Source organism: Bos indicus, chromosome 17 (genome assembly GCF_029378745.1).
Source record: "Bos indicus isolate NIAB-ARS_2022 breed Sahiwal x Tharparkar chromosome 17, NIAB-ARS_B.indTharparkar_mat_pri_1.0, whole genome shotgun sequence".
NCBI lineage: Eukaryota > Metazoa > Chordata > Mammalia > Artiodactyla > Bovidae > Bos > Bos indicus.
Genome location: NC_091776.1, coordinates 46,755,188 through 46,783,077, shown reverse-complemented (window position 1 = coordinate 46,783,077; position 27,890 = coordinate 46,755,188). Strand labels below are relative to the sequence as shown.

Sequence of the window (27,890 nt, the reverse complement as noted above, 5' to 3'; positions counted from 1 at the left end):
GCCTTCCCATATTTTATGGGCTCAGCAAAGAGGACAAGCACATTAGCCATCCTTTCAGCAAGCCAGGTAAAGTTCCCACACAATTTTAAGGGAAAGAATAGACAAGCAAAAATATTTATATATTTGATGCTTCAAAAACTTACATAATAAAATCCATCTTCATCAATTTCGCCAAAAACAGTAATAATATCTCCTGTGCAAAATGTAAGTTCAGCCTGTAAAGACAGAGCATAAAGTTAATAGTGTTTTCCTAAATATAGAAGTTGCCTTAAAAAAAAAATCTTCATGATTTCTGGTATGATTTCTCTTTTTTTTCTTATTGTTTTGGTATGAACCTACACTTTCAGTCAGATAAGGAGAAAGGGTACATATCAGATGAATGAATGCCTGTGTTCCCAGTCTCTTAGAAAGTAAGGACAATTCAAAATGGGGCCAAGTCTCCAACAGAAGGGCTGCTCTGCTCCGATTCTCAGCCAGAATTAAGATCATCCCCAGGTTCTGCTGGTGGTGTGTGTTTATAGCCAGTTAAATAGTTAACTTAAAAACCACAGAGCCACATGTATACCTGTGGCGGATTCATTTTGATGTTTGGCAAAACTAATACAATTATGTAAAGTTTAAAAATAAAATAAAATTAAAAAAAAAAAAAAACCACAGAGCCTTCAGATACGCTCTGCAATGAAGGGACCATTGCACAAATATCCTTTCACTGAATATATTTTAAAAAATTGTATTTAAATGTCATTTAGTAAGAGTCTACTACGTGCCATGCTCCAGGTTAGAGGTGGGTGCATTGACTCCAGCAGAGGATACCAGAAAAAAATTTCATTTTTATCTCTAGACATGAAAACAGGGTACTAAAGTTCATTTCTAAGAGCCATTAGGCATCATATATATATTAAGCCAGGCTTCCCAGGTGGCACTAGTGGTAAAGAACCTGCCTGCCAATTCAGGAGACACAGGAAACACGAGCTCAGTCTCTGGGTCTGCAAGATCTCCTGCATGAGGGCATGGCAACCTACTTCAGTATACTTGCCTGGAGAATCCCATGGACAGAGGAGCCTGGTGGGCTACAGTTCATAGGGTTGTGAAGAGTCTGACATGACTGAACCGACTTAGCATGCATGCACACATTCATCAAGCCAATACAGAAATTTGAATCCACCTGAGCTCTGAATCTGAACCACGAGCTGGTCACCCATCAGGTACAACAGAAATACCAAGGACCAGAGATTTGTATACGTCTTGTCCAGAGCCAGACATCTGGAATGTGAAGTCAAGTGGGCCTTAGGACGCATCACTATGAACAAAGCTAGTGGAGGTGATGGAATTCCAGTTGAGCTATTTCTAATCCTGAAAGATGATGCTGTGAAAGTGCTGCACTCAATATGCCAGCAAATTTGGAAAATTCAGCAGTGGCCACAAGACTGGAAAAGGTCAGTTTTCATTCCAATCCCAAAGAAAGGCAATGCCAAAGAATGCTCAAACTACCACACAATTGCACTCATCTCACACACTAGTAAAGTGATGCTTAAAATTCTCCAAGCCAGGCTTCAGCAATATGTGAACCGTGAACTTCCAGATATTCAAGCTGGTTTTAGAAAAGGCAGAGGAACCAGAGATCAAATTGCCAACATCCTCTGGATCATCAAAAAAACAAGACAGTTCCAGAAAAACATCTATTTCTGCTTTATTGACTATGCCAAAGCCTTTGACTATGTGGATCACAATAAACTGTGGAAAATTCTGAAAGAGATGGGAATACCAGACCACCTGACCTGCCTCTTGAGAAACCTGTATGCGGGTCAGGAAGCAAGTTAGAACTGGACATGGAACAACAGACCACTTCCAAATAGGAAAAAGAGTACGTCAAGGCTGTATATTGTCACCTTGCTTATTTAACTTCTATGCAGAGTACATCATGAGAAACGCTGGGCTGGAGGAAGCACAAGTTGGAATCAAGATTGCTGGAAGAAATATCAATAACCTCAGATATGCAGATGACACCACCCTTATGGCAGAAAGTGAAGAAGAATTAAAGAGCCTCTTGATGAAAGAGAAAGAGGAGAGTGAAAAAGTTGGCTTAAAGCTCAACATTCAGAAAACTAAGATCATGGCATCTGGTCCCATCACTTCATGGGAAATAGATACCTTCTGAAGGCAAATGCTTGTCAGTTTTCACAGTGTTCCTAGGACACGAAGCCTATGTGCACAGAGAACATCCATCTTTTCTGCTCGATTTTCCTTGAGTGTGTGTGTGTGGTGGTGGTGGTGGGGGGGGGGTGGTCATTGGCCACATGTCAGAGGTTTTGCTTTCTCTGTCCAGGATGACCCATCACAGCAGGTATGGGTCACAGGGTGCTGGTCCAGGGAAACCCTATTCAGTGGCTGCCAGTGCCCTGAGTGTGTCACCAGGCTCGCGACCTCTCTCCTGCCCTCCTGGCTATCTCGTTCCTGGTTGAATAGCCCTTCCTGTGTAAGTTCCAGGGAAGGGAGGGAGGGAGGGTGCTGTGGGCAGAGGTACCTCGACGTCAATGTTGGGCGAGCTCTCCCTTGGGTCATAGTCGTACAGGGCCACCATCCTTCGCGTCGACACCGAGTGCTGTCTGCCGCTTCTCCTGTTTCTCTCTGTTCACATCACAAGAAGAACACCATCATGAAGTGATTTCAAAGCCAGTGGCGTCCCCTCTCCCTTGGCTCGATCAGTGGAGCCAAGTCACATGCGACCAGTGTGGCTGAGATGACTGCTGGGCTCTAGTGCTGGCCCAGCCGGGGAAGCCCCCAGGCTCCCTACGCTCACGCTGAAGTCCAGTCTAGCCCCACTCCTTTCTCTCTGTGTATAGGAACAGGGGAGACTTAGAGCAGGGAATTCGCTCAAATAGTCAATCTAAAGGTCTTGGAGTGGCACACGGTGCATGTGAGGGGCGGGGGTAAGCAGGCCACTTGCAGGGTGTGACCCAGCTCAGAGGAACCCCATAAACACCAGGTCAAAAATGCTGCCCATGTAGCTGCTATGAAGATGATTCTCACTCAGATTATTCTCGCTCAGACCAGAGGCACAGCCACCAGTCTGTCATCAGGAGAAGCAAGAGTCTATAGAAAGGGGCACCCTCTCTACCCGTCTCAGAGGTTCCTTTCCCTCCACTTCCTCTGGTGTCCTCGCTGTACTTTTAACAGCTGTCCCTGAAATGATGCCACTTGAGGAGAAGGCTCTGGGGGAGGCCCCCTCCGCTGCCCGGCTGCAATCTGCCCTAGATGGAGCCCTGGGCTGTATATCAGCATAAGAGGGGAGAAAAGAAGAAAACCCCACACAGAGCATCTGGAAAAACTCCGAAAACAGCCACTTACAAGAAGGGCCAATGAAAAACCATGGGATCTGGCCCAAATTGTCAAACTCCCTGGCAAACCTCCGTTGTTGGGTTCCTAAATGACGTTTCTCCTGGAGAAAGTAGGCATTGAGGCCTTTCTCCCAAACACAGCCACCTTTTGCCTAAGATTGATTTTTGGAATTCAACGCACAGAAATGAAAACTCCTAAAGACAAGTGTTTTGAAAGCATGTAAAGTGAGTTAAGCAGCTTTTCAGGAGTCAGCGGCAGGCATAGGGCTCATTGTGTGCATGTGCAAAATTCAACCCTCAGCTCCTGGTCAAGAATCACTGCTTTTATTTGAAATAAGCAAGCACACCTTTGCAGGACCTGCATGTATGTTTCCTGGATCAAATTACAGTGGTAACCAGAGGTTAATTACAGTGTTGCTAAACTGCTAATTTCACAGGGGAACCCTGTGTCAGTGGCATTAAGGCTACACATGTACTGTATTGAGGTGTAATTTATATACAGTATGACTCAGTCTAGTGTTCATTCACTTTAGTAAGTTTTGATAAACTCTATGGTCACATAACCACCACAACCATCAAGATATTGAAGTTATGTCACCGTCCCCAAATTCCTTCATGCCCATTTGTCACCTCCAACCTAGGTAACCACTGATATGTTTTCTATCCTAATAGTTCTGCCTGTTTTAGCATATTGTTTAAATGGCATCTCATGGATGTAGCTTTTGGGGACTGGCTTCTTTCCTTGGGACAGTGCATCTGAGATTCAGTCATGTTATTGCATGGATCAATAATTTGTTCTACTCTTATTGGTGAGTAGTATCCCATTGTATTGATGAACCATAGTTATTTTATCCATTTACCAGCCAGAAAACACTTGAGTTCTTTCTGGTTATTAGTGATTTTTCAAAATTTAGTTTTGGTTGTGCTGGGACTTTGCTGCTGCGTGCAAGCTTTCTCTAGTTGAGGCGAGTGGGGGCTACTCTTTTTGCAGTGTGCGGGCTTCTCCTTGTGGTGGCTTTTCTTGTTTTGGAGCATGGGCTCTAGGGTGCATGGGCTCAGTAGTTCAGGTGCACAGGCTTAGCTGCCCTGTGACACGTGGGATCTTAGTTCCTGGACCAGAGATCAAATCTATATCCCCTGCACTGGCAGGCAGATTCTTAACCACTGGATTGCCGGGGAAGTCCCACTCAGAAATATTTAATTTTGATAACATCTAACACAATTTTTAAAATATATCATATCAAAACAATTGTTGCCTGATCATTACAAAGTTTCTCTCCTTTGTTTTCTTCTGTAAGTTTTATAGTCTTCATTTTTATATTGAAGACAGTATGAATCTTGAGTTAAGCTTTTCACTACAGTGAGAATATGGCTTGAGATTCACTTTTTGCCTGTGGATGTCCAGTAATTCCAGCACCTATTATTGAAAAGACTACCCTTTCTCAATTGAATTGCATTTTTACCTCTGTCAAAAGTCAGTTGATCGTGGATATGTTGATCAGTCTGGGGGGTCCATTCTACCCTGTTCCTCTGTGTGCCTGTCCTTTCTCCAGCACCACATGGTCTTGATCAGTTTGCCTTTATAGTGAGTCTTAAAATCAAGTTACATGAGTCTTTCACATTTTTCTTTTAAAAATGGTTTCAGTGATTTTTAGTTTCTCTGACTTTTCATATGCATGAAAGATTTAGCTTATTGATTCTATATAATGCTTTGCATGGACCTTGACTGCTGTTTTGATGAACATATAGGTTGGTTTGGGGATATCTGACATCTTAATGTCTTAGCAATATTAAGTCTATGAACAGTCCATCTCTATTTACTTTGGGATTCTTTGATTTCTTTCATCAATGTTTTATCATTTTCAACATACAGATACTGCATGTATTTTGTTAGACTTAACCATATTTCACATCTTCGTTGTGTTACTGTACACAGTATTACTTTTTCAATTTAAATCTCAAATTTTCATTGCTAACCTATGGAAATGCAATTGCTTTTGTATCCATTGACCTTACTAGTCTCACTTGTATTCTAGGAACTGTATTTATAGGTTCTCTGAGATTTTCAAGGTAGGCTTCCATGTGATCTTTCCATTCTGTGGGCCATTGCTCCCTGGCTCTCCTTGTACTGCACATTCTAGCATGCAGCTGGAAAGGAGAGATGAGCGTGGACATTGTAGCCTTACTCCTAGTCTCAGGATGGAAGCTTCCAGTCTTTCACCATGAGAAACATTGCCTCAACATAAAAGGGCAAGCAGGTATCTCAGCTTGGTTCCCTCAGCTAGTCTAGGGACTACTGAATAAAAAGACATTTAATCCAAGTGATCGTGTAAATCAAGTTTCTTTTTTTTTAGCAGATTGCTCCTAGACTCTCTGGGTCTGTGGTGCACGAGCCCATTTCCTCTTTGAAGAGGCACTGTCGACTTCAGGAAAGGGGGCAGCGATGCGAGGGAATGGATGGTGTGAGGGCTCAGAGAGCTGTGGTCTCGGGGATTTAATCTGGGCAGTTTATTCATATGAAACCTCGACTGTTAGACATGGATCTTGAGACAATGAACTCATTAATACCAAAAAGGTTGAGATATTTGCTTTTGTGTTTGTCTTTAAAATCATGCATATTACTTGAGCCACTGAACTTTGTCTGGAGTGTGATTTAGAAGTGAATCCAGGGGAGGCAGTGGGGTGCACTGGGAGTTTGGGATTAGCAGACGCAAACTATTACATATGGGCTTCCCTGGTGGCTTGGTGGTAAAGGATCCACCTGCCAAACCAGGAGACACAGGTTTGATCCCTGGGTTAAGAAGATGCCCTGGAGGAAGAAATGGCAACCCACTCCAGTATTCTTGCCTGGAAAGTCCCATGGATAGAGGAGAACCCGGCGGGCTACAATCCATGGGGTCACAAAAGAGTCAGACATGACTGAGCACGCACGCAATGCACAGCAAACTATTACATATAGGACAGATAAATAACAAGGTCCTACTGTATAGCACAGGGAACTATAGTCAATATCTTGTAACAAACCATAATGGATGAGAATATGAAAAGGAATGTATATATGTGTATAATTGATTCACTTTGCTATACAGAAGAGATTGGCACAACATTGTAAATCAGCTATAAGTCAATAAAAATAAATTTAGAAAAAGGTTAAACAATAAAAAAGAAGTGAATGTAATGTTTTGAAGTATTAAAACTTTAAATATGAATCCCATGAGTCTTTCTGTCTACAGTTATTTAGAAAAAGGAGAGGCCTTTTGAATGAGTAGATTTTCCTTGCATGTGGAAAAATTAAAGATCATAAATGTAATGTTGCTGAAAACAGTTTTACTGTTTGCTCAGTGGTTCTACATAAACAAAAGAATTTAGTATCCAAATTAAAGGGTAAAAATCTTTTATGTCTTTGGATAAGCAGAATTTACCTGAAGAATGGAAAGCATACGACTTGTCCAATCACCCTTTGAAATTTATCATAGATAGTCAATGTGCAAAGTAGTACCAGTGTCCTGGTGGTCCAGTGGCTAAGACTGTGCTCCCAAAGCATGGGGCCCAGGTTCAGTCCCCAGAGGGCAAAGTAGATCCCACAGGCTGCAACTAAAGATCCCGCACGCTGCAATTAAGACACGGAGCAGCCAAATAAATAAATACTAAAACAAACAAAACCCGTATATTACCAGTATCAGTCCATTCATGCTGAGATAACAAAGTGCCATAGACTGGGGGCTGAGACAACAAGCATCCATTTCTCACAGTCCTGGGGTGGGGGACGTCCAAGATCAAGGTACTGGCTGACTTGGTGTCTGGTGAAGACCTGCTCCCTTCCTTCCTGGTTCACAGATGACTTCCTGCTCCTTGTGTCCTCACATGATGGAAGGGGGAAGGGACTCTCTGGGGTCTCTTTTATAAGGGTGCTAACCCCATTCATAAGGGCTCCACCCTCATGACCAGATCACTCCCAAAGGCCCTACCTCCTAATAAACCATCACATTACAGATTAAAGTTTCAACAAATGAATTTTAGGGGGACACAAACATTTCATCCACAACAACCCAAAAACGTTTACTTTCTAAATGTGATCGACTTTTAGTAAGCAAGGCCATACTTCATCTTTCATGAGAAGATCATCTGTGTTTTCATAAATATTTAGATGCCTGTATGTCTGTATCTCAGGACTATTAAAACCTTGGTTTACAGAATGGGTTTTGCCCAAGAAAATCTGATGGTTAACACTCAGATTTTGGGGACTTCCCTGGTGGTCCAGTGTTTACGACTCTGTGCTTCCAATGCATGGGGCACAGCTTCAGTCCCTGGTCTGGGAACTAAGATCCCGCATGCCTGGTGTGGCCAAAAAGTAAAATGGTCAAGTGACAAGGATTTACTTTTCACTTATAGTGACACTTAAGTGACACTTATAGTAGCACAGGGAACTATATGAAATATCTTTAAAAAAAAAACCAAAGCATTCATTCCTCTGCTCAGCGCTGTCTCCTGCCCTGAGTTGGTGGGTTTTTTTTTTTTTTTTTTTTTTTTGACAGTTTAAAAAATATATATTTTTTTTAATTTTTGGCTGTGCTGGGTCTTTGTTGTTGCACTCAGGTTTTCTCGCGTTGCAGTGATCTGGGGCTACTCTCTAGTCGCAGTACTCAGGCTTCTCATTGCGATGGCTTCTCTTGTTTTGAAGCATGGGCTCTAGGGGGCATGGGCTTCAGTAGCTGTGGCTCCTGGACTCCAGAGCACAGGCTCAATAGTTGTGGTACATGAGCTCAGCTGCTCCAAGGCATGTGGGATCTTCCCAGTAGGGGGTGGAACCTGTGTCCCCTGAATTGGCAGGTGGACTCTCCACCACTGAGCCACCAGGGAAGCCCTAGGCTGGTGTTTTGTGCTACAAAACCCTGGAGGAGGCAGGCGCCACCTTGCCTGCAGGCTCACAGGTGAGCAGGACGTGGCCTCTTACCTATTTTCTCCACAGGTGTGTTCAGAGGGAGGAAGCCTTGTCTTAGAAGCTGGTCCATCATCTCTTCATCATCTGCCTGGATCTCAGAGACCATATTACAGGGAATAAGGCCAAGCCGGGCACAGGTTTCCCCGCGGTAGAATCCATCAGCGTCTTTATCACCATACACCTGGAGTCACGGGAAGAAGGCAAGGCATTGGGGTGGCTGGTTCAGAAATAGATTGGCTCTGTTCACCTAGAGTCACAGTTAGTCAGACACTGACTTGAAGAACACGAAAAATCGCTGCTTGTGGGCATAAGTGTGTACACGTAGCCCTCACCCTAAAAATCTGTGTGTCTAAGAACCTGTTTCTCCTCCAGGGTTTGGATAGCCTCTGGAGCTCCCGTTGACCAGGGGGCTGCCCGGCAAGGCCAGGGCTTTGCTAGCTGAGTGCATGTGTGTGAACGCACACAAGTTAAGTGCCGCCCGCCACCACCCCCCACCCCATATACACACATGCAAGTGCAGTATAACAAATGATTCCTCCATAAGAAGACAGCACCACTGTCTGGCATTCCAGAAGTGAAAAACCTCAACTCACAAAGGGATTCTGTGCATACTATTCTGCGGGGTAAGCATCACCATTCTTCAGAGTCCGTTTTAGTTAGCGACCTCTTTCAAAGGTTATTGTCAGTGCCCTTTTGGAAATTTGCAAACTTGGGGTTCAAGGCCCTTTCCCCTCTCCTAGGGAGCATCCCATGTCTTCCTTCTGACTCCAGACTCAGGCTCTTCCTCTACTACTGATGGGAGGCTGAATGTCAAATACAAGAGGAAGTAGCCTGTCGTTTTGAGGTGTTAAGGCATCTGTCCCCAAGTTTTGTGGCACTAAGAACTGGTTTTGTGGAAGACAATTTTTCTGTGGACTGGGGGTGGTGGTGGTTTCCAGATGATTCATGCACTGTAGGGTTTGTACTCCTATGAGAATCTAATGTTGCCACTGATCTGACAGGAGATGGAACTCGGGTGGTAATGTGAGTGATGGGGAGCGGCTGTAAATGCAGATGAAGCTTTGCTTGCTCACCCGCCACTCACCTCCTGTTGTGCAATCCGGTTCCTAACAGGCCACAGACCCATACTGGTCCATGGCCCGAGGGTTGGGGACCCCTGTGTTAAGGAACTTGGATCTGGTGAGCACCCCCTCCCCATCCTCCCCCGCCACCTGTACCCCCTGGGCCATGCCCCCACCTTGATGATCTGCCCTTCTTTAAAGGGAAGCTCCTCTTCTGCAGCGTCTGGGTTCGGGGACATGGTAAGGGGGTCGTAGTCAAAAAGGGCCACAAAGATGCGGGCTGGGAGCTCTTCCGCCCCAGGGTCTGTCTCTGACTCTTCGTAGAAGTCCGGAGAAAGCCGGTCCCGCCCGTACTCATCTGGGAGTGCATGGGATAAAGCACAGGGTCTAAGTGATTCCCACCAGCCATTCTCCCTGCTTTACCCAGAAAGGTGAGCTGTTATACAAAGTGTGATTTTGGAAAATGAAGAGAGAAGCACTTTAAGTTGTGTTTTTTTTTTTTTTTTCTTAATGTGTAGCTGGGCTTTCCTAGTGGTTCAGTGGTAAAGAATCCACCTGCCAATGCAGGAGATGTGGGTTCGATCCCTGATGTGGGAAGATGCGATGTGCCTCGAAGCAACTAAGTCTGTGTAACAAGGCTATTCAGCCTGTGTTCTGGAGTCCAGGAGCCACAACTACTGAGCCCACATGTTGCAACTACGGGAGCCTGCAGCCTAGAACCTGTGCTCTGCAACAAGAGAAGCCACCACAATGAGCAGCCTGTGCACGACAAGAGAGCAGCCTCCACTGACCCCAGTAGAGACAAGCCCGTGCAGCAGCAAAGACCCAGCACAGTCCAAAACAAAACAATTCATAAAGTCATAAAAATAAGTTCTTAAAGAAATGTGTAGCTCAACATGCAGGCACAAATGGATCACCTCGACAGAGATGGGTTTGAAAAGCTAATAACTAGTATGAAACGTAGGCAACAGGGTGAGTGTAGGTGTGCTGCTTGTGAAGACAGCGAGAGATAAAGGACTGTGTTTCAATGACCTCCTGGCAGGACTGGTCTGAGCACTGGTTGTGGGGGCGGGTGACGGGTGGCCAAGTCCCAGGGATTAGGAAGGACCTGTTCAGGAGTCAAGCATAGAGACCCAGAGACCCTCTCAGTTCGGTTCAGTCACTCAGTCATGTCTGACTCTTTGCAACTCCATGAAATCGCAGCACACCAGGCCTCCCTGTCCATCACCAACTCCCGGAGTTCACTCAGACTCATGTCCATCGAGTCAGTGATGCCATCCAGCCATCTCATCCTCTGTCATCCCCTTCTCCTCCTGCCCCCAATCCCTCCCAGCATTAGAGTCTTTTCCAATGAGTCAACTCTTCGCATGAGACCCTCTAGGTTTCCATTAACAGACGAGCCAGAGCACAAGGATGTTAAGAGATGTATTTGCCTATCTGTCAAAGTTTGATACAGGTGACTGAGCTGCTCACTTGGCTCCAAATACGTAAGTGGCAATGAATGCATTACAATGAATTAATGAATTCCTGGAAGAATTGAGTTTCAAGTCCGCCTACCACTGAGCTTCTAAAGACGATTCTTTTGAAATCCTAGTATATATGCATATGTATTACAAGGCTGAGCACCAAAGAATTGATGCTTTCGAATTGTGGTGCTTGTGGTGCTTGGACAGCAAACCAGTCAATACTAAAGGACATCAACCTTGAATACTCATTGGAAGAAATGATGCTAAAGCTGAAGCTCTTTGGCCACCTGATGCAAAAGAACTGACTCATTGGGAAAGACACTGATGCTGGGAAAGATTGAAGGCAAAAGGAGAAAGGGGCAGCAGAGGATGAGATGGTTGGATAGCATCACCATCTCAATGGACATGAATTTGAGCAAACTCCAGGAGATGGTGAAGGACAGGGATGCCTGGCATGTTGCAGTCATGGGATAACAAAGAGATGAGCATTAGTGAGCAACTGAACATCAACAACATTATTAAATGTCGTTACAGACATGCATATATCTCACTATATATGTATACATTTATTAATATGCATATAGAGAGAACAAACATCTGCTAGTGAATTATACTGTTTTGACTACAGTATAAGGACTGTAGAAGGACTGAGAAGGACTCAGAACATCAGCGGGGAAGCAAATGAGAAAAACTCCAATCGTCAGAAAGGAGGGTAGGGGTGGGACAAACAGCCAGTCAAAATTTGTGTCACCAGCACAAGGAGCACAGGAGGTGGGATAAGAGGATGTCGAAGCTGTGTGGGGGACACAGAGGGTGTGGGGAGAGCCAGAGTCTTGGCTGCTTCCACCAGCAGAAACAGGCAGTTGAAAAATAAAAAAGCACTTTAACTGCAGGAAAGGTTGGTCTTTAAAATGCAGTGAACTGTTAACATTATTTGAATTCGGGATTCTTTTAGGATACCAAGATAATCTAAACATTCAGTAACTTCGCTTCTGCTAGGGAACAGAAGTCAACAGCACGACCTTACTGATTTCTTCACACCAGTTTTGATTTTGTTTATAGTCAATGCAGATTCTTTACCAGCTGAGACAGCAGGGAAGCCCATGAATGCTGGAGAGGGTAGCCCATCCTTTCTCCAGCGGATCTTCCCGACCCAGGAATCGACCAGAGTCTCCTGCATTGCAGGCTGATTCTTTACCAACTGACCTATCAGGGAAGCTCAAAGGCAACAAAACTGAACAGCTCGGCCTTACTTTCTTCACACCGGTTTTGATTTTGTTTATAGTCAGTGAGAGGGCTTCCCAGGTGGTGCTAGTGGTAAGAACCCACCTGCCAAAGCAGGCAGACGTAAGAGACACAGGTTGGATCCCTGGGTCGGGAAGATCCCCTGGAGGAGGGCACAGCAACCCGCTCCAATATTCTTGCCTGGAGACTCCCAAGGACAGAGGAGCCTGATGGGTTTCAGTCCACAGTGTCACACAGAGTCAGACATGACTGAAGCGACAGCACACACGCACACACAGTCAATGAGAGGGTCTCATACTTTGCCCCCCTAGTCATTAAATGTTCTCTAAATTAAATAGCACGAAGCTAATGGTACGCCATCTCGTGACCTGTGACGTCTCTGTATGTGTAGTGATGCAGTGGTTTTTTCATGCTCGTGGCTGATGGTAGAGAAGACCATTAGCAGCATGAGAAGGATGTTTTCAATTCAGCTGGGTAACCTTGGGAGTTTTGCAGAAGGAACTTAACCAAACAGCAGTGTGACCCAGTGGGTGCTGTTTCAGCTGAGGGAAAAGTCACTGAAGGAGCACTGTGGCTACAACTGTGGCTGCACCCACCCAGAGGGCTCCAGGGCTTCCCTGACTAAGTGGACGTGGTGATCGTGGAGTTGGAATGTACAGGCAAGTTCACAAGGGGAGGATTGGGTAGGTCACTGTCACTCTGGAAGACCTTTGCGTTACTCCTACAATTCTCATGCTCTCAGGAGTTGGCTCAAGTTCAGGCACCGTGATGTGCGGACAACTGTGCCTCTACGTCTTTAAGTCCCAAATCACACCAAGCACAAGTGGGAGACATTAGGCATGGAGACCGGCAAGAGGATCTCAGGCTAGCACCATGCTCAGTGAAAACAGCAGGCAGTCACCCACACCATTACAGGATCTCTCTCTGGTTTGCGGGGAGGAGCCGGGATGGGGTGGAAGTGGTTGGAGCACTTGGAGTTGGTGTATATGAGTGGAAGTGTGGGTATGATGTCACGGTGTTTCCTCCAGAGAAGGTGTGTTAGATACTTTATGGAATCAAACCTCATGGGAAGAGAACAGTGGCCTCCATGGAATGTGTCCACACAAACCCAGCTTCACAGGGTTTGGAGTGGGTGACTGGGAGGCCCTTCCTTTTCTTGGGGGCAGGCTAGACTCAAGGAAGAACTTACCGCCAGCTGCTGGTCTGACCTGGGCGTGGATGCTCCTCCCTCTGCCCTGATGTGGAATATCCTGGCCTGGGGTAGGAGGGGGTCTTTGTCAGGAAGGAGGAAGGGTCTGCAAACCACGTGCAAAGTTGAAGATCCTGACTTGCCCCTGCTGGCTCCCAAATCCTCCTGTGCTGCCAGAATAAGAACTGTCTTCTATAAGTGAACTTCTTCCCTCACTACCTGAGGCTACCTGCCTCCACTGTTCTCTCCATTGTAATTTCTACAGAGAAAAAGTGGGTTGCCTATGAAGCATAATTTACAGCTGCTCCTCTTCTCCTTACAGGGAAACCCAGGGAGACGAGTCTCCTTTCTAGAGAGTCAAGTTTTGTTTATTTAGTTAAGTCATTTTAACTTTTCCCATCTGGATATAGAGAAAATGTGCTGCATTTCCTTGCTGTGTAAGCTCAGTGGCCAAAATAACCTGGAAAATGGGAGGAAAATGGAGATTTCCACAGTCGACCAGTAAGAGCAGAATGCTCTAGGATGTGGTATTTCTTTTCAGATGGGTACACCCTTGAGCCTTTTCATCTGTCAGGTAAATAACTAGATAAATGCAAAGACCAAAAATTACACAGGAAGAAACCAAATCCAATGAAATCCTTGTTTGGGGTCATTGATTAAGGTTATGAGGCCTTCGTTATGCTAATTATATGACTTAGAATTTACCAGATATGGGACTATATAATTTTTATCTTTTTAAATCAGGAAGGGCATTGTTTTCTTAATTAAGGAAATCCAGAGTATATTTAAAAGTATAATATATTTTAGTTGTGAAGGCATTGCTTATTAAAAAATATATGTAGGAGGGGAGTTTCTCCATAAAAGAAAAGGATATTTTTGGAGTTGGCAGATTTCTAAAGTATTAATTACTGATATTGGCACAGGAAAACTATAACTAAATAAACAGAGACTAGAGGAAAATCGCTTATTCACATGTCACTGACCATTCACTTCCTAGAGTTTGGGGCATGATTCTCCTCTTCTTTGAGTCACTTTTGTCTTTTGAAAATATAATAGATTCTTTGGTCTGTGAATATATGTATATGAAAATATAAAGTGATTGATACTAATTATGCTTTATAATTATGCTTTCTTGCCTTGCTCCATGCTAAGAGATAAGATACAATGAAAGAAATTCTATCATGGATTTATTTAACACTTTTTTGGGTTCTATTATTGAGGCTTTTTTTTTTTTTCTTTGTGAAGGTGTTACCACAGTATTACTCTCTTGCTACTAACTTGAAGTGAAGTGAAGGTCAATCAGTCATGTCCAACTCTTTGAGACCCCATGGACTATACAGTCCATGGAATTATCTAGGCCAGAAAACTGGAGTGGGTAGCTGTTCCGTTCTCCAGGGGATCTTCCAAACCCAGGGATCAAACCCAGGTCTCCCGCATTACAGGCACATTCTTTACCATCTGAGCCACCAGAGAAGCCCAAGAATACTGGAGTGGGTAGCCTATCCCTTCTCCAGGAGATTTTCCCAACCCAGGAATCAAACCAGGGTCTCCTGAATTGCAGGCAGATTCTTTACCAGGTGAGCTGCCAGGGAAGCCCTCTACTAACTTAGCTAGTGTCTTTCACTAAAATTAAGACATGTGCAGCCTTCTGCATTCTTTCCCTTAAGACAAATCCACCTGAAGGATTGTCCAAGACTCTGATGGGGAGACTGGGCCCACTTATGTTTTCCTTTACTTCCTTGCCCAGTTGGCAATTTGTAGCGCCATAATTTTGAGCCCTGTAGACTTTTCTTCTTTGTCCTAGGAGACTGGAGTGGGAGACCCACAAGGCCTCCTCCAGAGGACACCCCTTCTCAGTGCCAGGACATTAAACTTCAACCACAGAAACAGTGGCGGTTCACGTAATGAGCATTCACTCATTAAAGTCACAGTCGAATGAGCACTTAGGAACCAAATTCAACAGGAAGAACGGTCTTGAACTGGTCCTCACCTCCTTCCTCAAGACTCTTATTTACAAGTCTTTTATTTTACAAGCCAGGAGATCCTACTTAACCTCAGTAATTGTTACAGGGGCAACTATACACAAATTAAATGAAGATCTGAGTGATGTGGCACTGGTTTACAACACTCAAAAATAATGTAGGCTTAGTGTACACAAAGGCTTCCCTAGTGGCTCAGATAGTGAAGAATCTGACTGCTTGCAATGTGGGAGACCTGGGTTCAGTCCCTGGGTTGGGAAGATCCCCTGGAGGAGGGCACGGCAACTCACTCTGGTGTTCTTGCCTGGAAAATCCACATAGACAGAGGAGCCTGGTGGGCTACAGTCCATGGGGTCGCAAAGAGTCGGACACGACGGAGTCACTAAGCACCATGCAGTATATGCAGAATTCTGCTAGTGGGTCTGTAATATGTGAAACCAGTGTTTTCCAGCTGATTTTATTTTTTAGCTTATTTTATTACTTTTTAGCCTAACTGAAAACAGTCTGTTGTTTTAAAGGTCCTTTAACATTCTATAGAATTTTTCACTAATAAAAATAAAAACATTCTAAAAACTGTAAAGATGGAAAAAGAAACTGTTTTACCCTATTGTTTGGGTTCTACGGGAAAGAAACATCTAGAAGGAGGAGAAAACTTCAGGGGATCTGATTTGGTTCATAAAGTTTTTAATTATTGTTGGCTGATGTGAACAAAGCCCAACTGTCTTTTAAACCTTAGCTATTTAAACGGACTGGGGCTGTGTTTCCAGGTGTCTGGACTGTCCAAGGGCTGCTTTCCTTGAGCCCTGTCTCACCAGATCAATGTTTTTCTCTCAACTACTTCTGTTCCATGAATGGGTCTCTTGCTTTGTTTCGTGTGTGTGTGTGTTTTCACAAAAAGCTAGTTTATTTGTGCTGATTACCAGATTCCATTATCTTGCGTATAATACTTTTTGGAACTGTTATGCTGGGGTTCATTCCAGTAATAAAAAGGTTCCCGTCTGACCTTCGGCCACGCTCCCCCTCTTAGTGGATTGATGAGAATGACTACAATGACAGCTTTCAGCACGGCTGGCTGAATTCCAAAAAGTAATTAAGAGAATGGAATTGGATGCCTGAGGATGACTCATGCACGAGGAGGTGGCCAGATAGACAGGGTCAACACACAGTTCAGGGCACACATTCAGGCCTCCTGCTGTTTTTTCATAACTTTCAACCCCAGTTGCCCAAGTGTTTCATGCATACAGATAACTCTCCACTGGCTGGGGGCTCCTTTAGGTATTTGGAGTTCAGCCACCCATCCCTGTTTCTGCTGCTCTGACCATGAGCATTTCAGGAGAGCATGAACTAGGTGGGGAGATGGCCCATTATCATCTCTTCCATGCTTAGGATGGCAGTCTTTGCAGTTAAAAAAAAAATTGTAGGGAGAAGATTGACCTCAAAGGTCAGTATATTTTGAGAATCCTTAAATTTAGGTTCCATTTATTTGGTTCTGTTTCTGCCTTCTTTTGCCATAAATAACCAAGTGTCTTCTGTATTTAGTTGAAAATGCTATTCCTAATAATTTTTTTAAAAATGTTTAGATTGAACCATGTGCTCTGGTTAAAAGAAAGATGGAGGACTCCATCCGGCTCACTAACCCGCAGCATGGACCATCATTGGCCGGGACCTGTGGGAACCAGCACTGCCGTGGGAAAACCTCCGGCCCACGTGATCCGCCCGATCAGCCCGTCCTGCGGTCACCGGGTTTCCTAAAATCTAAAGACAAAACAATGACACGGTCATCAGTCTTGCCAGTCGTGGGAAGAAAAGAATTAAGTCAGCCAAATCAATTCAACTTAGAAGCAGAAGCTCTAAAGGCAACTAAACTTAGCTTTTAACTGAAAGGTTAGCTGAATAACCTGGAAGAGAAAAAGAGTGCTCACCCCAGGCACCCCGTCTTCTACAGCACAGTTGCTTTTCCGGGCAGGGGCGAGAGAGAGAACCCCTCGGGAGACATCTTTTTGTTGCTGGTGCTGCCGCTGAAGCCAAGTATTTTGAGCCATAGTGAGAGTGGCTTAGATAAGACTCGTCACGCCTTTGGTACCTCTTTTCTAGTCTCAGCACAGTCTGCCCTCCTCCAGTGACCCCAAAGGTGGGAAAAACACTGCATTTCCCAAATGTCCTGCTTGGGCAAAGTTGTGTGCGAGGTTACCGAAAACTCAAAGACAGAAGTTTCTGTGCATTACCAGCTCTGAAACTCATGGCGCCGTCTTGACGCTATTCCAAAGACTTCCAAACCTTCACGTTTCAGGGCTAACCCGAACTATTTTCCTTTATGGATAAGTTTTGCCTCTGATTCGTACTAAAGGTTCGCATCCTATGCGAGAATCAAAGCAAAACCTCCAGCTCACTGGTGACTTAACTCAGGAAGTTTTCAGGGACACGGAATGAATCAGGGCTGGGAGCTTCAGAAATGAGTCTGAACAGGAAGTGGGCTGCAGTTTGCTGGTGACTCGGTAAACTGTGGGTCGGCGCCCTCTAGTGGACATGTCACAAACTGCACCGGCTCAAGCCCAAGGCCTGGCGCCCTGGGATGTCTCACCTGTGTTTTCATGGAAAAGTTCAGCATGACAGGAGCAAATGTTCTGAAAAGAGGACACAATATAGAGATGAATGAAGCCTTGAAGGAATCCCTACTCTTGAAAAGCACTCACAAGCCTGGAAGACAAGGCCTGGGGATGTGTCTAGAGCTGATGATCGAAAATCTCATTCAGAAAACTGCTCTCAGGAAAGAAACGTGGGGAAAAAAAAAAAAAAAAAAACCTTTGGAAACAAATGCAAAGGTGGATCTCTTCAATAATTGTTCTCCATTCTTTTTTCCAGTTATGGATGAACTGGAAAACCAACCACAACCCAAAACCAAAACCACCACCAGAGAAAAACCCTAGTAAGCAATACCAGTCAGTCATAAATACATCCCCACGATTCATTTTGAAAAGTACGTGTTGCCAAACTTTGGGAGAATCAGAGTTCAGCTAACCCTTAATTAAAATTTAGATTCAGTTGTCCTTTAATTAAAGCAGCCATAATCATCACTGATTTGGAGGTGGGGAAGGGATCATTATTCTAAAGCAAAGTAAAGAAATCATCAGCATGGTGAAAAGATTGGGAAGCTTCATAAATCAAAAATGCATGGAAAAACGAGAGAGAGCCAGCAGAGAGAGTGCCCGGGACGGACACGAAAACAAAGAAAGAAGGTGAGAGAATGAAAACGGATTGGTTTGGCAAGCGGATGTGAGCGGGAGGTTTACTTCACACACCAAAGGGCCGTCTGCAACCCGGGGAGGAGGCTGGGCCTGTCGGGCAATGGCCCTACTGTCGGGCATTTTTATGCTTTTCTTCCAGGCATCTCGGAAATCTTCGCGGCCCGTGGGCTCATCCCAGCCGTACTTGCTGGGGGTGGACCTCTCTGGGCTCGGGTGGGGCTCATCGCTCCTGACGACGTCGCCGGGCTCCACTGGCTCCCCAAAATCCTCTTCGATGCTGCTCTGCCGTGTCAGCGTCCGGCGCCGGGCCAGCAGGGGCCTCAGGCTCCTCCTACAAGGACAGTGCCCGGGGCCGGGGCTGCACTGGGCAGTTGGGCTTCGGAAACTAAATCTCATCTCCTCCTCTTCGCTGCCGCAGTCCAGGCCGCTGTCCGGGCTCCTGGTGGCCGCGCGGCTGAACCGACAGCCTCTGTCTTCGAATATGAAGTCCTCGGCCTGGGGGCCCCTGGGTTTCGTGGGGTACCAGGAGCCGTGGAGGGCCTCGTGCCCCCGGCAGGGCCTGGCGGGCCTGGGCTCTCTGGCCAGCCCGGTCCTGACCCTGGAGGAGGCCCCTAAGCCCTGCTTGTGCAGGAACTCACAAGGCTCTCCATCCTCCTCCGCTACTTCGGGGATACTGAAAAGTCTCTTACTGTGGTGGGTCTGTTGGGGATACTCGGGCAACTCCGAGAAAGCACGTTCAGTGGTCCTATTCTTAGAGCACTCCTTAAGGAGGGGGCGGGGGTTGGTGTGTTAGCACAGGTGCCGGGAGTCAGTGTATGATCGCATATGAAGGAGGGCAGAGGGAAGGAAAGAAAATACAGAGAGAATTAGTCTCCGAGGCCATGAGGGACAGAGAGCATGCTTGTACTCGTGGTGGGGCAGGGGGTGGGGGTGGGGGCAGATGGCATGCTCTGGCCGGGGCTCTGGAATGAAAACAGAATGGGTTAGATGGATGGGGCCGGAGCCGGCGGGCCGAGCGCACGCAGAGCGTCCCGACGCCGTCAGGACTAGCCATGCAGCCAAACCAAGGAAAGAGAGGCCGCTGGGCCGCGGGTGTGGGGAGGATGGAGGCAGGAGGCTTCACACTGACCGAGGCGCTAGGGTCTGTGACATGGCTGTGCCCAGAGGCCGGGGACGTCCGAGTTCACTGGCCGCTGGCTGCACCCTGAGAAACTCCCAAGGTAGCTGCCCCGGGATGCCGGTGAGTGGAGGCCATTCGCAACACAGGAGGCCCCACCCGGCCACGCCGCTCAACTCTGCTTGTCCCTGAAAGCACTCAGCATCCTGTGAAACCCGTCCGTGCTCTCTTACCTATGGCTCTCTCCCGGCTCAAGTGGAAGGGTGTGAAGCCGGGGGACCTTGGCACTCAGCGACCCAAAGTCATTTGCTTGGCCTGTATCTGCAAAGGCTTAGGGGCCTGTCAGTCTCTCTTCCAGACCCCAGACCTCAAGGCTGGGAGAGAGGAGCCGAGTCCCCAGCAGTATGGGCAGCAGGGGCTCAGGGCTGGCCCAACCAGACGGAGGCCGAGGGTGGACACTCCACGCTCCCTGGCCTGACATGTGATTCTCTCTCCAGGAATGGCCGGCACACCCATCCTCTGCTCCAGCTGGGCCAGCCCACTGGGCATACCTCCTGGGACACCTCACTGACTCCAGGAAGCCTTGCGCTCAGCTTTCCTCCCATAGGCCTACGTGCGTGCGCATTAGAGTTGAGTTGCGGAGGAATATCAAGATTTGCTGCCCTGCCCTCACCTCAACACACCCCCCGCCCCCCGCCCCGCCCCAACCGCCTTTCGGTGTGTCCCAGGCACAAGGGGACATGGTGGGTTTACCCAGCGCAGCGTCTTTAGCAGGCTTAGAGCCCACAAGATCACCAAACGAGGAGCATGGTGCACGCTTCGTTCGTTTGCTATTAAGACCCTGAGGTTTAGGAACATTGGGGTGAAGGGCAATGAGGAAGCAGGGATCCAGCCCTGGGAGCCTGGCGGGGATGCACGGGGTTCCGTGGGACTCCCGCAAGGGGAGGTGAGCCCGGGCGGCCCAGATCGGCCTGTAAAGTCTCCTGACTTTTAAAAAAATTGTCAGAACCCTGCGGACGAAGTGAAGTAAGCCTCAGCCCCGCTGCCTGAAGGTCCGATTGTCCCTGCGGCTGCTCTAAGGGGGGCCGGGCTGGTGGGGGAAGGACGTAGGTGATTTTACAAACTAGCCCTTTTCCCTGGGAAAAACAAGGTGACCTTTGGTTTGTTTGCTAACAATTGGCAGGAAGGAGCATCCCAGAAGCTTCCTCCATAAGAAGTGGGGAGGCTGCCAAGGGTGGTGGGGGGCAGGGGCAGACACCTGCCTTGTCACAGCGCCCAGCGGTAGAGAAGTGTGGGAAGGCAGGGGTGGTCAAGCTGGACCACGGGCAGCTTCGGGCCTTCCTCCACCATGAAAGGTCACTGTGAATCCTGCTGGACAGTGGCTCAGGGGAGGAGCGAGGGGGTCAGCCAGTGGGGGTAGCAGGGGCTGCAACCATGCGGAGTTTGCATAGGGATCTGGCATGTTCTTTGGTGACAGTGTCTCCAAGGCCCTGCCGGGCGCCTTTGTTGGGAGAACATAAGTCAGTCTGCTCTATGCAAGTGGGCACTGAGTTGGCAGCCAGATTTGGATGTTGCTTTCTGTCCACCATTCAAACTGCGTGGCTCCGTGTTCCCAGAGAAAGGCTGGGCTCAGGCACTGTATCCCCCAATGGGACTTTTCTCTCCAAGGCCCTTTTCATTTGAAAACCCCCACAAAGGCCCAACCTGTCTCCCCGGCTAGGCCTGCAGCTGCTGGAGCTCGGGGGCCACGTCTATTCTCATCCCCCAGCTTGGCGGAGGGTCTGGTGCTCAGAGTGACCAGCTTGTGCCGAGTGATCAGAAACCCAGCTGGAGTGGGCGGCGGCAGCAGTGGCACACAGCTCCCCAGACAAGGACAGTGGTGCACCCCAGGGGTGGGGTCTTTGGGGGCCTCCAGCTCGATCTCCATCAAGGTGACCCCCATCAAACCCCTCGCTGAAGGCTACCTCAGAGGCAGAGGCAGAGGATCCTGGGATCCCTGGTGGGAGGTGTCTGAGAAGGGGCTTGTGTGTGGACCCCAGGAGGTCGACTGACCCTCCTCCGACCTCCTCTAAGGTCCCCTCTCCCTGGCCCTCCAGCCGTCCAGCAGGGTCCACCTCGGTCAATTCCACTAAAGAATCTCTTCCCGACTCCCCAGCTGCCCATCTCCAGTCTGACTCAGAGACAGGCTCCTGCCCTCCTAGGGCCTGCTGCTCTGCAGATAGACACGCAGCCAGGCGTTTGGGACTGGGGGTGGAAACTTCTCCGTTCTATTCTTTCTGATTGGGTTCTTAGTACAGAGCTGGGTGACCCAGGGATTCCCAGTGGGTTCTTCCAGACTCCTTCACCCAGACTTTTGGCCCGAGCGCAGATTCAATAGCAAGAGAAGCCCATCCAAATCTGGGGACTGTGCCTGCCGGGCAAGGCCCCTCTGGAGCCAGCTGCACAGCCCCCCAAAGGAACAGGGATGGGGAACGGTGGGGACGGCGGTGGGGGGGGCAGCGCCCCCGCACTGACCTTGAGGGCATTGTGGGATGTGCCGCTAGGCCGCCTCCTGCCCCCGTCCTCCAGCTGCATTTCAGAGTACAGCTCCTCCTCGTCCTCCTCCATGATGTCCGAGAGGTCAGACCCCCGGCTGCTCTCCGTGTGGTAATCGTCTCCATGGCAACAGTGCGGCTGGGGCAGGAGAAGGGGATGTGAATGGAGGGGCGACTCCAACACATGGAGTCCCACACCTTCCCCTGCTCTGCCCACTCTCGAGCTCAGGGACATGTCTGGGTAAGAACTGCTCACTCCGGAGGGGAGGGAATCACAGTCCCCGAGCTCATGGGGAGCCGGGATGGCAGAGAGAGGACCAGACCGGGCATTCCCACTCCAAGTCCAGATAGGGGCAGGCAGAGACCCTCCTGGGCTCTGGGCAGGACAGAATACACATGGGAAGACGTCACTTTTTTGGGGACTGGCAGCCTCTTCAACTTAGTGGCTGGACAAAGGCTCAAGTGAGAGGCTGTACATGCAGGGCTCAGGGACGGGTACGTATGTTGCATCTAGGGTCGTGCAGCAGACAGTGGCGGGTGGTGGGCAAACGGGCATATGCACTAACAAGTGTCTCTAAGAGTTGTAAGAAAAACATGGAGTCTGAAATTCACACATGTGCACACTGGGTTGCTGGTGAACAGCCTGGTCTGGGTGGGGTGGGACCCCCTGTGTGGCGTGCCCACTCTGTGGCCAGTCTGGCCACCCACACTGGAGAAGACCTGCCATTGGGGCTGCTTGGTGAAAAGCCTGGGTACAGAGGAAAGGGTCAACAGAAGAGCAAGGAAAAGTAAGCTTGCTAGCTAATGCGTAAACTGAACCAGCAGCCGCCCTGATGGGGTTTGGGATGAGGGGCAGGTCCAACTCAGCAGCCCCTTCCCATCCACAAAGCAAGTGCCTCCCTCAGCAGCTTGGAATGTTTCCAGCAGCTCATATAGCACACCTTATGAGCTCCAACTTATGAGCCCCAAACATGCACAGGGGGCTTCCCCAGTGGCTCAGGCAGTAAAGAATCTGCCTGCAGTGCGGGAGACTGGGATTCAATTCCTGGGCTGGGAAGATCCCCTGGAGGAGGGAATGGCAACCCACTCCAGTATTCCTGCCTGGAGAATGCCACAGACAGAGGAGCCTGATGGGCTACAATCCGTGGGGTCTCAAAGAGTCAGATCCCACTCAACAACTAACACTTTGACTTTTGACTTTGAAACACACACAGAGCTATTCTGTTTCTGCTGGACAGTGTTGATGAAGATTGATTTCTTTATTCTCCTGGTGGGCGACAAGACAAGTGTATTTAATAGCATCTTGTGACATGTTTATTAAAAACATCCAGCTTAGGGGCTTCCCTATCAGTTCAGTGGCTAAGATGCTGCACTTCCATTGCAGGGGACATGGGTTTGAACCCTGATTGGGGAACTAAGATTCCCACATGCCATGTGGCACAGCCAAAAAATGGGGGGAGGGGGGAACTGCTCATTTATGAAACAAATAAAACTTTAAAAAATGGTTTCAATTGCTCCTCTATATAAAGATATGGGGAAGCAGTGTGAGTGCCCAGTGAGGGGGGTTCCCGCCGGGGGTCCCACCCCAGCTGAGCCCTCAGATTGGTGGCCTGGATGTTCTCAAGTCTGAGAAGTGTGTGCAGCATCATTTGACCTGCTCCAGCCCTATTTCTTTCAATCAAGTGCCTTGGAGAAGACATAAAAGTGAACTGGTTTTAGATGAATAAACAAACATCAGGTTGGTTAGAATGAGGGCTTCCCAAAGCAAATGGGAAGGAACTCCCCTAGAGAACGCAGTCTCATTTGATTCAAACCCAATGATGAGTTAGTAATAAACTCATGGGATGGAAGTAAGTGTCTATTGCTTGCCAAATTTATCATGGATAAGACATTCGTAGGAATCTCTTGGTGGTGGGCACATGACCCTGGTCTACCCAGTGAGATGAGAAGTCTGATGGAGCTTCTGGAAAATGTTTTTCTACCAGTTAAGAGAGATGAGCCTGAGGAGAAAACCCCCTCCCTCCTTCCTTCTTTCCATCCTTCTTGGGATGCTGGCACATGAGTGTGACGATTGGAGCTATGGCATTCACTTCATAACCATGAGAGAAAGGTCAAAAGAATGGAAGATTAAGAACCCAGAGCATGTTGAGGTTTGATAGAAAACAACAAAATTCTGTAAAGCAATTATCCTTCAATTAAAAAAAAAAAAAGAACACAGAGCTGGAACACCATTGAACAATTGAATCAACTTTGCAGCTTCCTACTTGAGGCTTCCTGTGAGATGGGAGAATGAAATGTCTTTGTTGTCTTAGTCATTATTAGTTGGGCATTCTGTTTCTTGTGTTTCCATGAATACAAGCAGAATTATTTTAATCTTTTAGATAAAGAACCTGATGATTGGAGAAGCTGAGTCACTTGCCTGCTAGCAGTGGCAGAGCCAGGAAGTGACCCCAAATCTATGAGATTCCAAGGCCCTCTTCTCACGGAAGTAGTGACACTGCCTTGCTGTAGAGCTGTGTGTTGAGGGGACTGAGGATCTGACGACTGAGAGGACTTCACTCTGCTGTCTCAAGATCTGAGGACTCTCCAGGCCCCACCCTTCCCTGTTGCCCAGGACTGGGGCTTGACACCATTCAAGGACATTTTCATTAGAATAGGCATGATCAGAAATTGGAGACAGAACCCATCTTGGATGGATTTGTCACTTGTGAGCCTTGTCTGGGAGGAGAAGCCCTGACATTTCATCCCTCCAAGGATGGGATATGGACCTTTCAGTTTCTGAATCTCCCATGATGCTTAGCACTTAGCCAATGCACATCACACATCTGCCTGATGAACAAAAGTAAAGAAACAAATGTTAGGTTTTAACTACATTGAGACCAGGTAGTCACCTGGAGACTCAGCTGAGGCACAAAATCAGCCCACGGATGGATCCTCAGGGCAGTTGGGAGGGCAAAAGGCTCACATACAGACTTTTGAAATTGTCCCCCAGTGAGGTCACAAATGCACAGGCACCATTCAGTCTAAACTCTCCAGACTGACTGTGATTGTTGTCACCCACAAGATAAAGGTCTGTATTCCTTTATCTTTCTCACAGACCCAGGGCGTGCAGGGACCTGAACCCCTCCCACCGGGAGCCACCATGGTGGGAGGGGGGTGGGCAGCACTCACCGGTTTGCCCAGCTCCGAGCCTTTCAGGAACTCATCCACGGATGCGCCCCTCCTCTTGACGTCCGGGGACTCATAGCCGTCCTCCTCGTCTGAGTTTGCATACTGTCCACTGCTCCTCTCCAGGAAGATGCTCCTTTTCTCTAACTTGGGAGAGGAGAGGGGAGGCATCAGGGCAGAGACCACCTGACCTTGGGCCCTGACCTCCGGCTTGGAGCAGATGAACTGGGCACCCTGGGAGACGGATTCACCCAAGGGAGAGAGAGGCAGGAGGAGGGCATGGCCTAGTTCAGCTGCACCTCTGCTGCCTGCATCCTTTCACGGGTGTTTCCTACAACTTTCCATCTCATCGCACATTTCACCTGGGATGTGGTCCCACTGTCATCCAAATACTCCCCCTCCCCAGGACCCAGGCAATTTTGAGTGACAGGCAGGCAAATATATCTATGTGCCTGCACTTCTACATGTAGGTATGTATGTATACCTGTATTAGTCACTCAGTCGTGTCTGACTCTTTGCTACCCCATGGACTGTAGCCTCTGTCCACGGAATTCTCCAGGCAAGATTACTGGAATGGGTTGCTACTCCCTTCTCCAGGGGAACTTCCCAACCCAGGGATTGAATCTGAGTCTCCCACATTGCAGGCAGATTCTTCACTATCTGAGCCACCAGGGAAACACGTATGTATGTATACATATGTGTATATAAGTGTCTCTGTGTGTGTATGTATGTATACATATACCTGTATGTATGTCTGTGTATGTACACACACACACAGCTAGAAGTCTGAAGTGAGTGAGCCAGAAGGTGACCCTTGTTTAGGAAGATGAGTCCCCAGGCCGACTCCCAGGAGGCACCTCTCAAATCCCCGGGCAGAGACCACCCGGATAGTGGGTTGTTAGCCTCTTTGCTAAGCCAGGTTGGTAGATAACCATTTCCTCTGGTTTTCTAGGTCCATATCTATGAAATGGATCCTGATTCCATCAGGATAAGACCTAAGATGCAGTCAGATAAACAGGGCATCCTTCTTCCCAAGTCAAGGCAGCCATTCTTGGGGGCTGGGTGTTTGAGGCACTTCTCCGCACACACTCGGGGTGCAGATGGGAGATTCCATCCCAGGTGGGCTGCGGGGATGAACCACATTCTGCGGGCAGCTGAACCAGTGAGGAAAACACCTGGCCTTACCCTGCTGCTCTCGGCCACCCTCTGCGCGGCTTCCCGGGCCATGGCCTTGGCGACGGAGGTGGAGACCGGGACGCCCTGCGGCTGCGGGAGGATGCGGCTGGGAGAGGGTGACCGTCGCCCGGGGCCCGAGCCCTGCAGGCCGGGCGGCTCCAGCAGGTGCCCATGGGCTGGGGTGGGTGCCCGGCCATGTTCCCAGGCCTCGTCCACCGCGGCGTGGGGACCCAGGTGCTCATCTTTGGTTTCGGGGGCTCCGGCACTTGCTAATGGCTTCGGTGTGGGAGCAGTTCTCGGGTGGGGGGTTGGAGGCACCAGGAGGTCGGGGGGGATGGCAGCGACGGCAGAGTCCACGGACTCGCCCTGGGCAGAGAGGGTCCGCACGGTCACGCCCTTGGCTTCCAGGCTGCGCAGGCGCACCAGCTCCACGGCCGTGCCGTCTGCTGTGGGCGAGATGATCTCAGCGACCTGCGCACAGAGAAAGCCGGCTCGGCTTGGGGACTGCCAGCGCTCCAGGCCCCCCAGATGCCTCCCGGGCCTCCCATGAACATCCAACTCAGACCGCGCTGCACAGTCTGCAAATTAGATCCGTATGGAGCCCCCGTTCCCACCCAGATGTTGGCGGTTTGGAGGGACAGCTGAGCACATGCTTTTCTCCCACGTCTAGAACCAACCTAGAAACAGATGCGGGGGCTACAGAGGAATCAGAACACTAGGCTCATTACCAGCAAAGCTTGGCTCAAGGAAGATGCCATGGGGAGGCCACGAAAGACGGGCTTCCGGCTGTGGTGGAGGCATATCTGTGGCCCCTTTGGGGAGGGGAGCAGGGATCAGAGAGGGGGCCTTCAGCCTAAAGCAGCCACTCCACAAAATGAGCTCAGAGACTCGGGTGCATCTGATATACCACCTCCCAGCCGTATAGGGAAACAGGGTGGGGAGGGTGGGGAACTGACAGAAGCTTGCTCAGGCCCTGCCCCCCTAAAGCAGCCCTGTCTATTTCATGTGCCAGGACAGGGATGGGGGCTGAGATTATGGGCTGCCCGATGGTGTGCATTAAGGATCCTGCAGAGTTTCCAAGGCGTTTGGACAAGACTACATCTCGCCAAGAATAGGTCTGGTGGAATCTGCAAGCCCATCATCTATTGAGGGGGCCCTGATGTTGTGGGACTCAAGAGAGGTGAATTTTTGGTACCCAGGGGAGAACAAGAAAGGGGTCTACCAGCAGAGTGGGGCAGGTAATCAGTGTGGGAGGGGGGCAGAGAATATTCTGGGAAGAGGATGGAGCAAAAAAGGATGGAGGTTCTCTGTGTTCTGCAACTGGGCCTGGCATGACAGTGTAGGGGATGCTTAGTAACTGCTTGTGGGTCTTGGGGATTGAGGAGAGAGGGAGGGTCACCCCTCGCTGAGTAGTGAGTGGTGGCCGGGAG

At 48.5% G+C, this 27,890-nt stretch overlaps 1 protein-coding gene across 9 annotated transcripts in view; it reads right to left on the bottom strand.

Annotated features, from left to right (window-relative positions):
• Positions 1-27,890, bottom strand: part of RIMBP2 (RIMS binding protein 2) — a 222,023-nt gene that overhangs the window by 11,969 nt on the left and 182,164 nt on the right. For 4 of the 9 annotated variants that reach the window (XM_070769344.1, XM_070769342.1, XM_070769345.1 and 1 more), the window contains 10 exons: positions 26,470-26,931; positions 25,288-25,431; positions 22,097-22,255; positions 18,520-19,227; positions 16,858-16,975; positions 13,242-13,307; positions 9,518-9,699; positions 8,293-8,461; positions 2,525-2,628; positions 144-215 (listed from right to left, as the gene is read on the bottom strand). In XM_070769344.1, coding sequence (XP_070625445.1) covers positions 144-215; positions 2,525-2,628; positions 8,293-8,461; positions 9,518-9,699; positions 13,242-13,307; positions 16,858-16,975; positions 18,520-19,227; positions 22,097-22,255; positions 25,288-25,431; positions 26,470-26,931 — 2,184 coding nt within the window. The remainder of the gene's footprint in view (positions 1-143; positions 216-2,524; positions 2,629-8,292; positions 8,462-9,517; positions 9,700-13,241; positions 13,308-16,857; positions 16,976-18,519; positions 19,228-22,096; positions 22,256-25,287; positions 25,432-26,469; positions 26,932-27,890) is intronic. The other 5 variants (XM_070769346.1, XM_070769343.1, XM_019978066.2 and 2 more) reach the window with 3 other exon arrangements.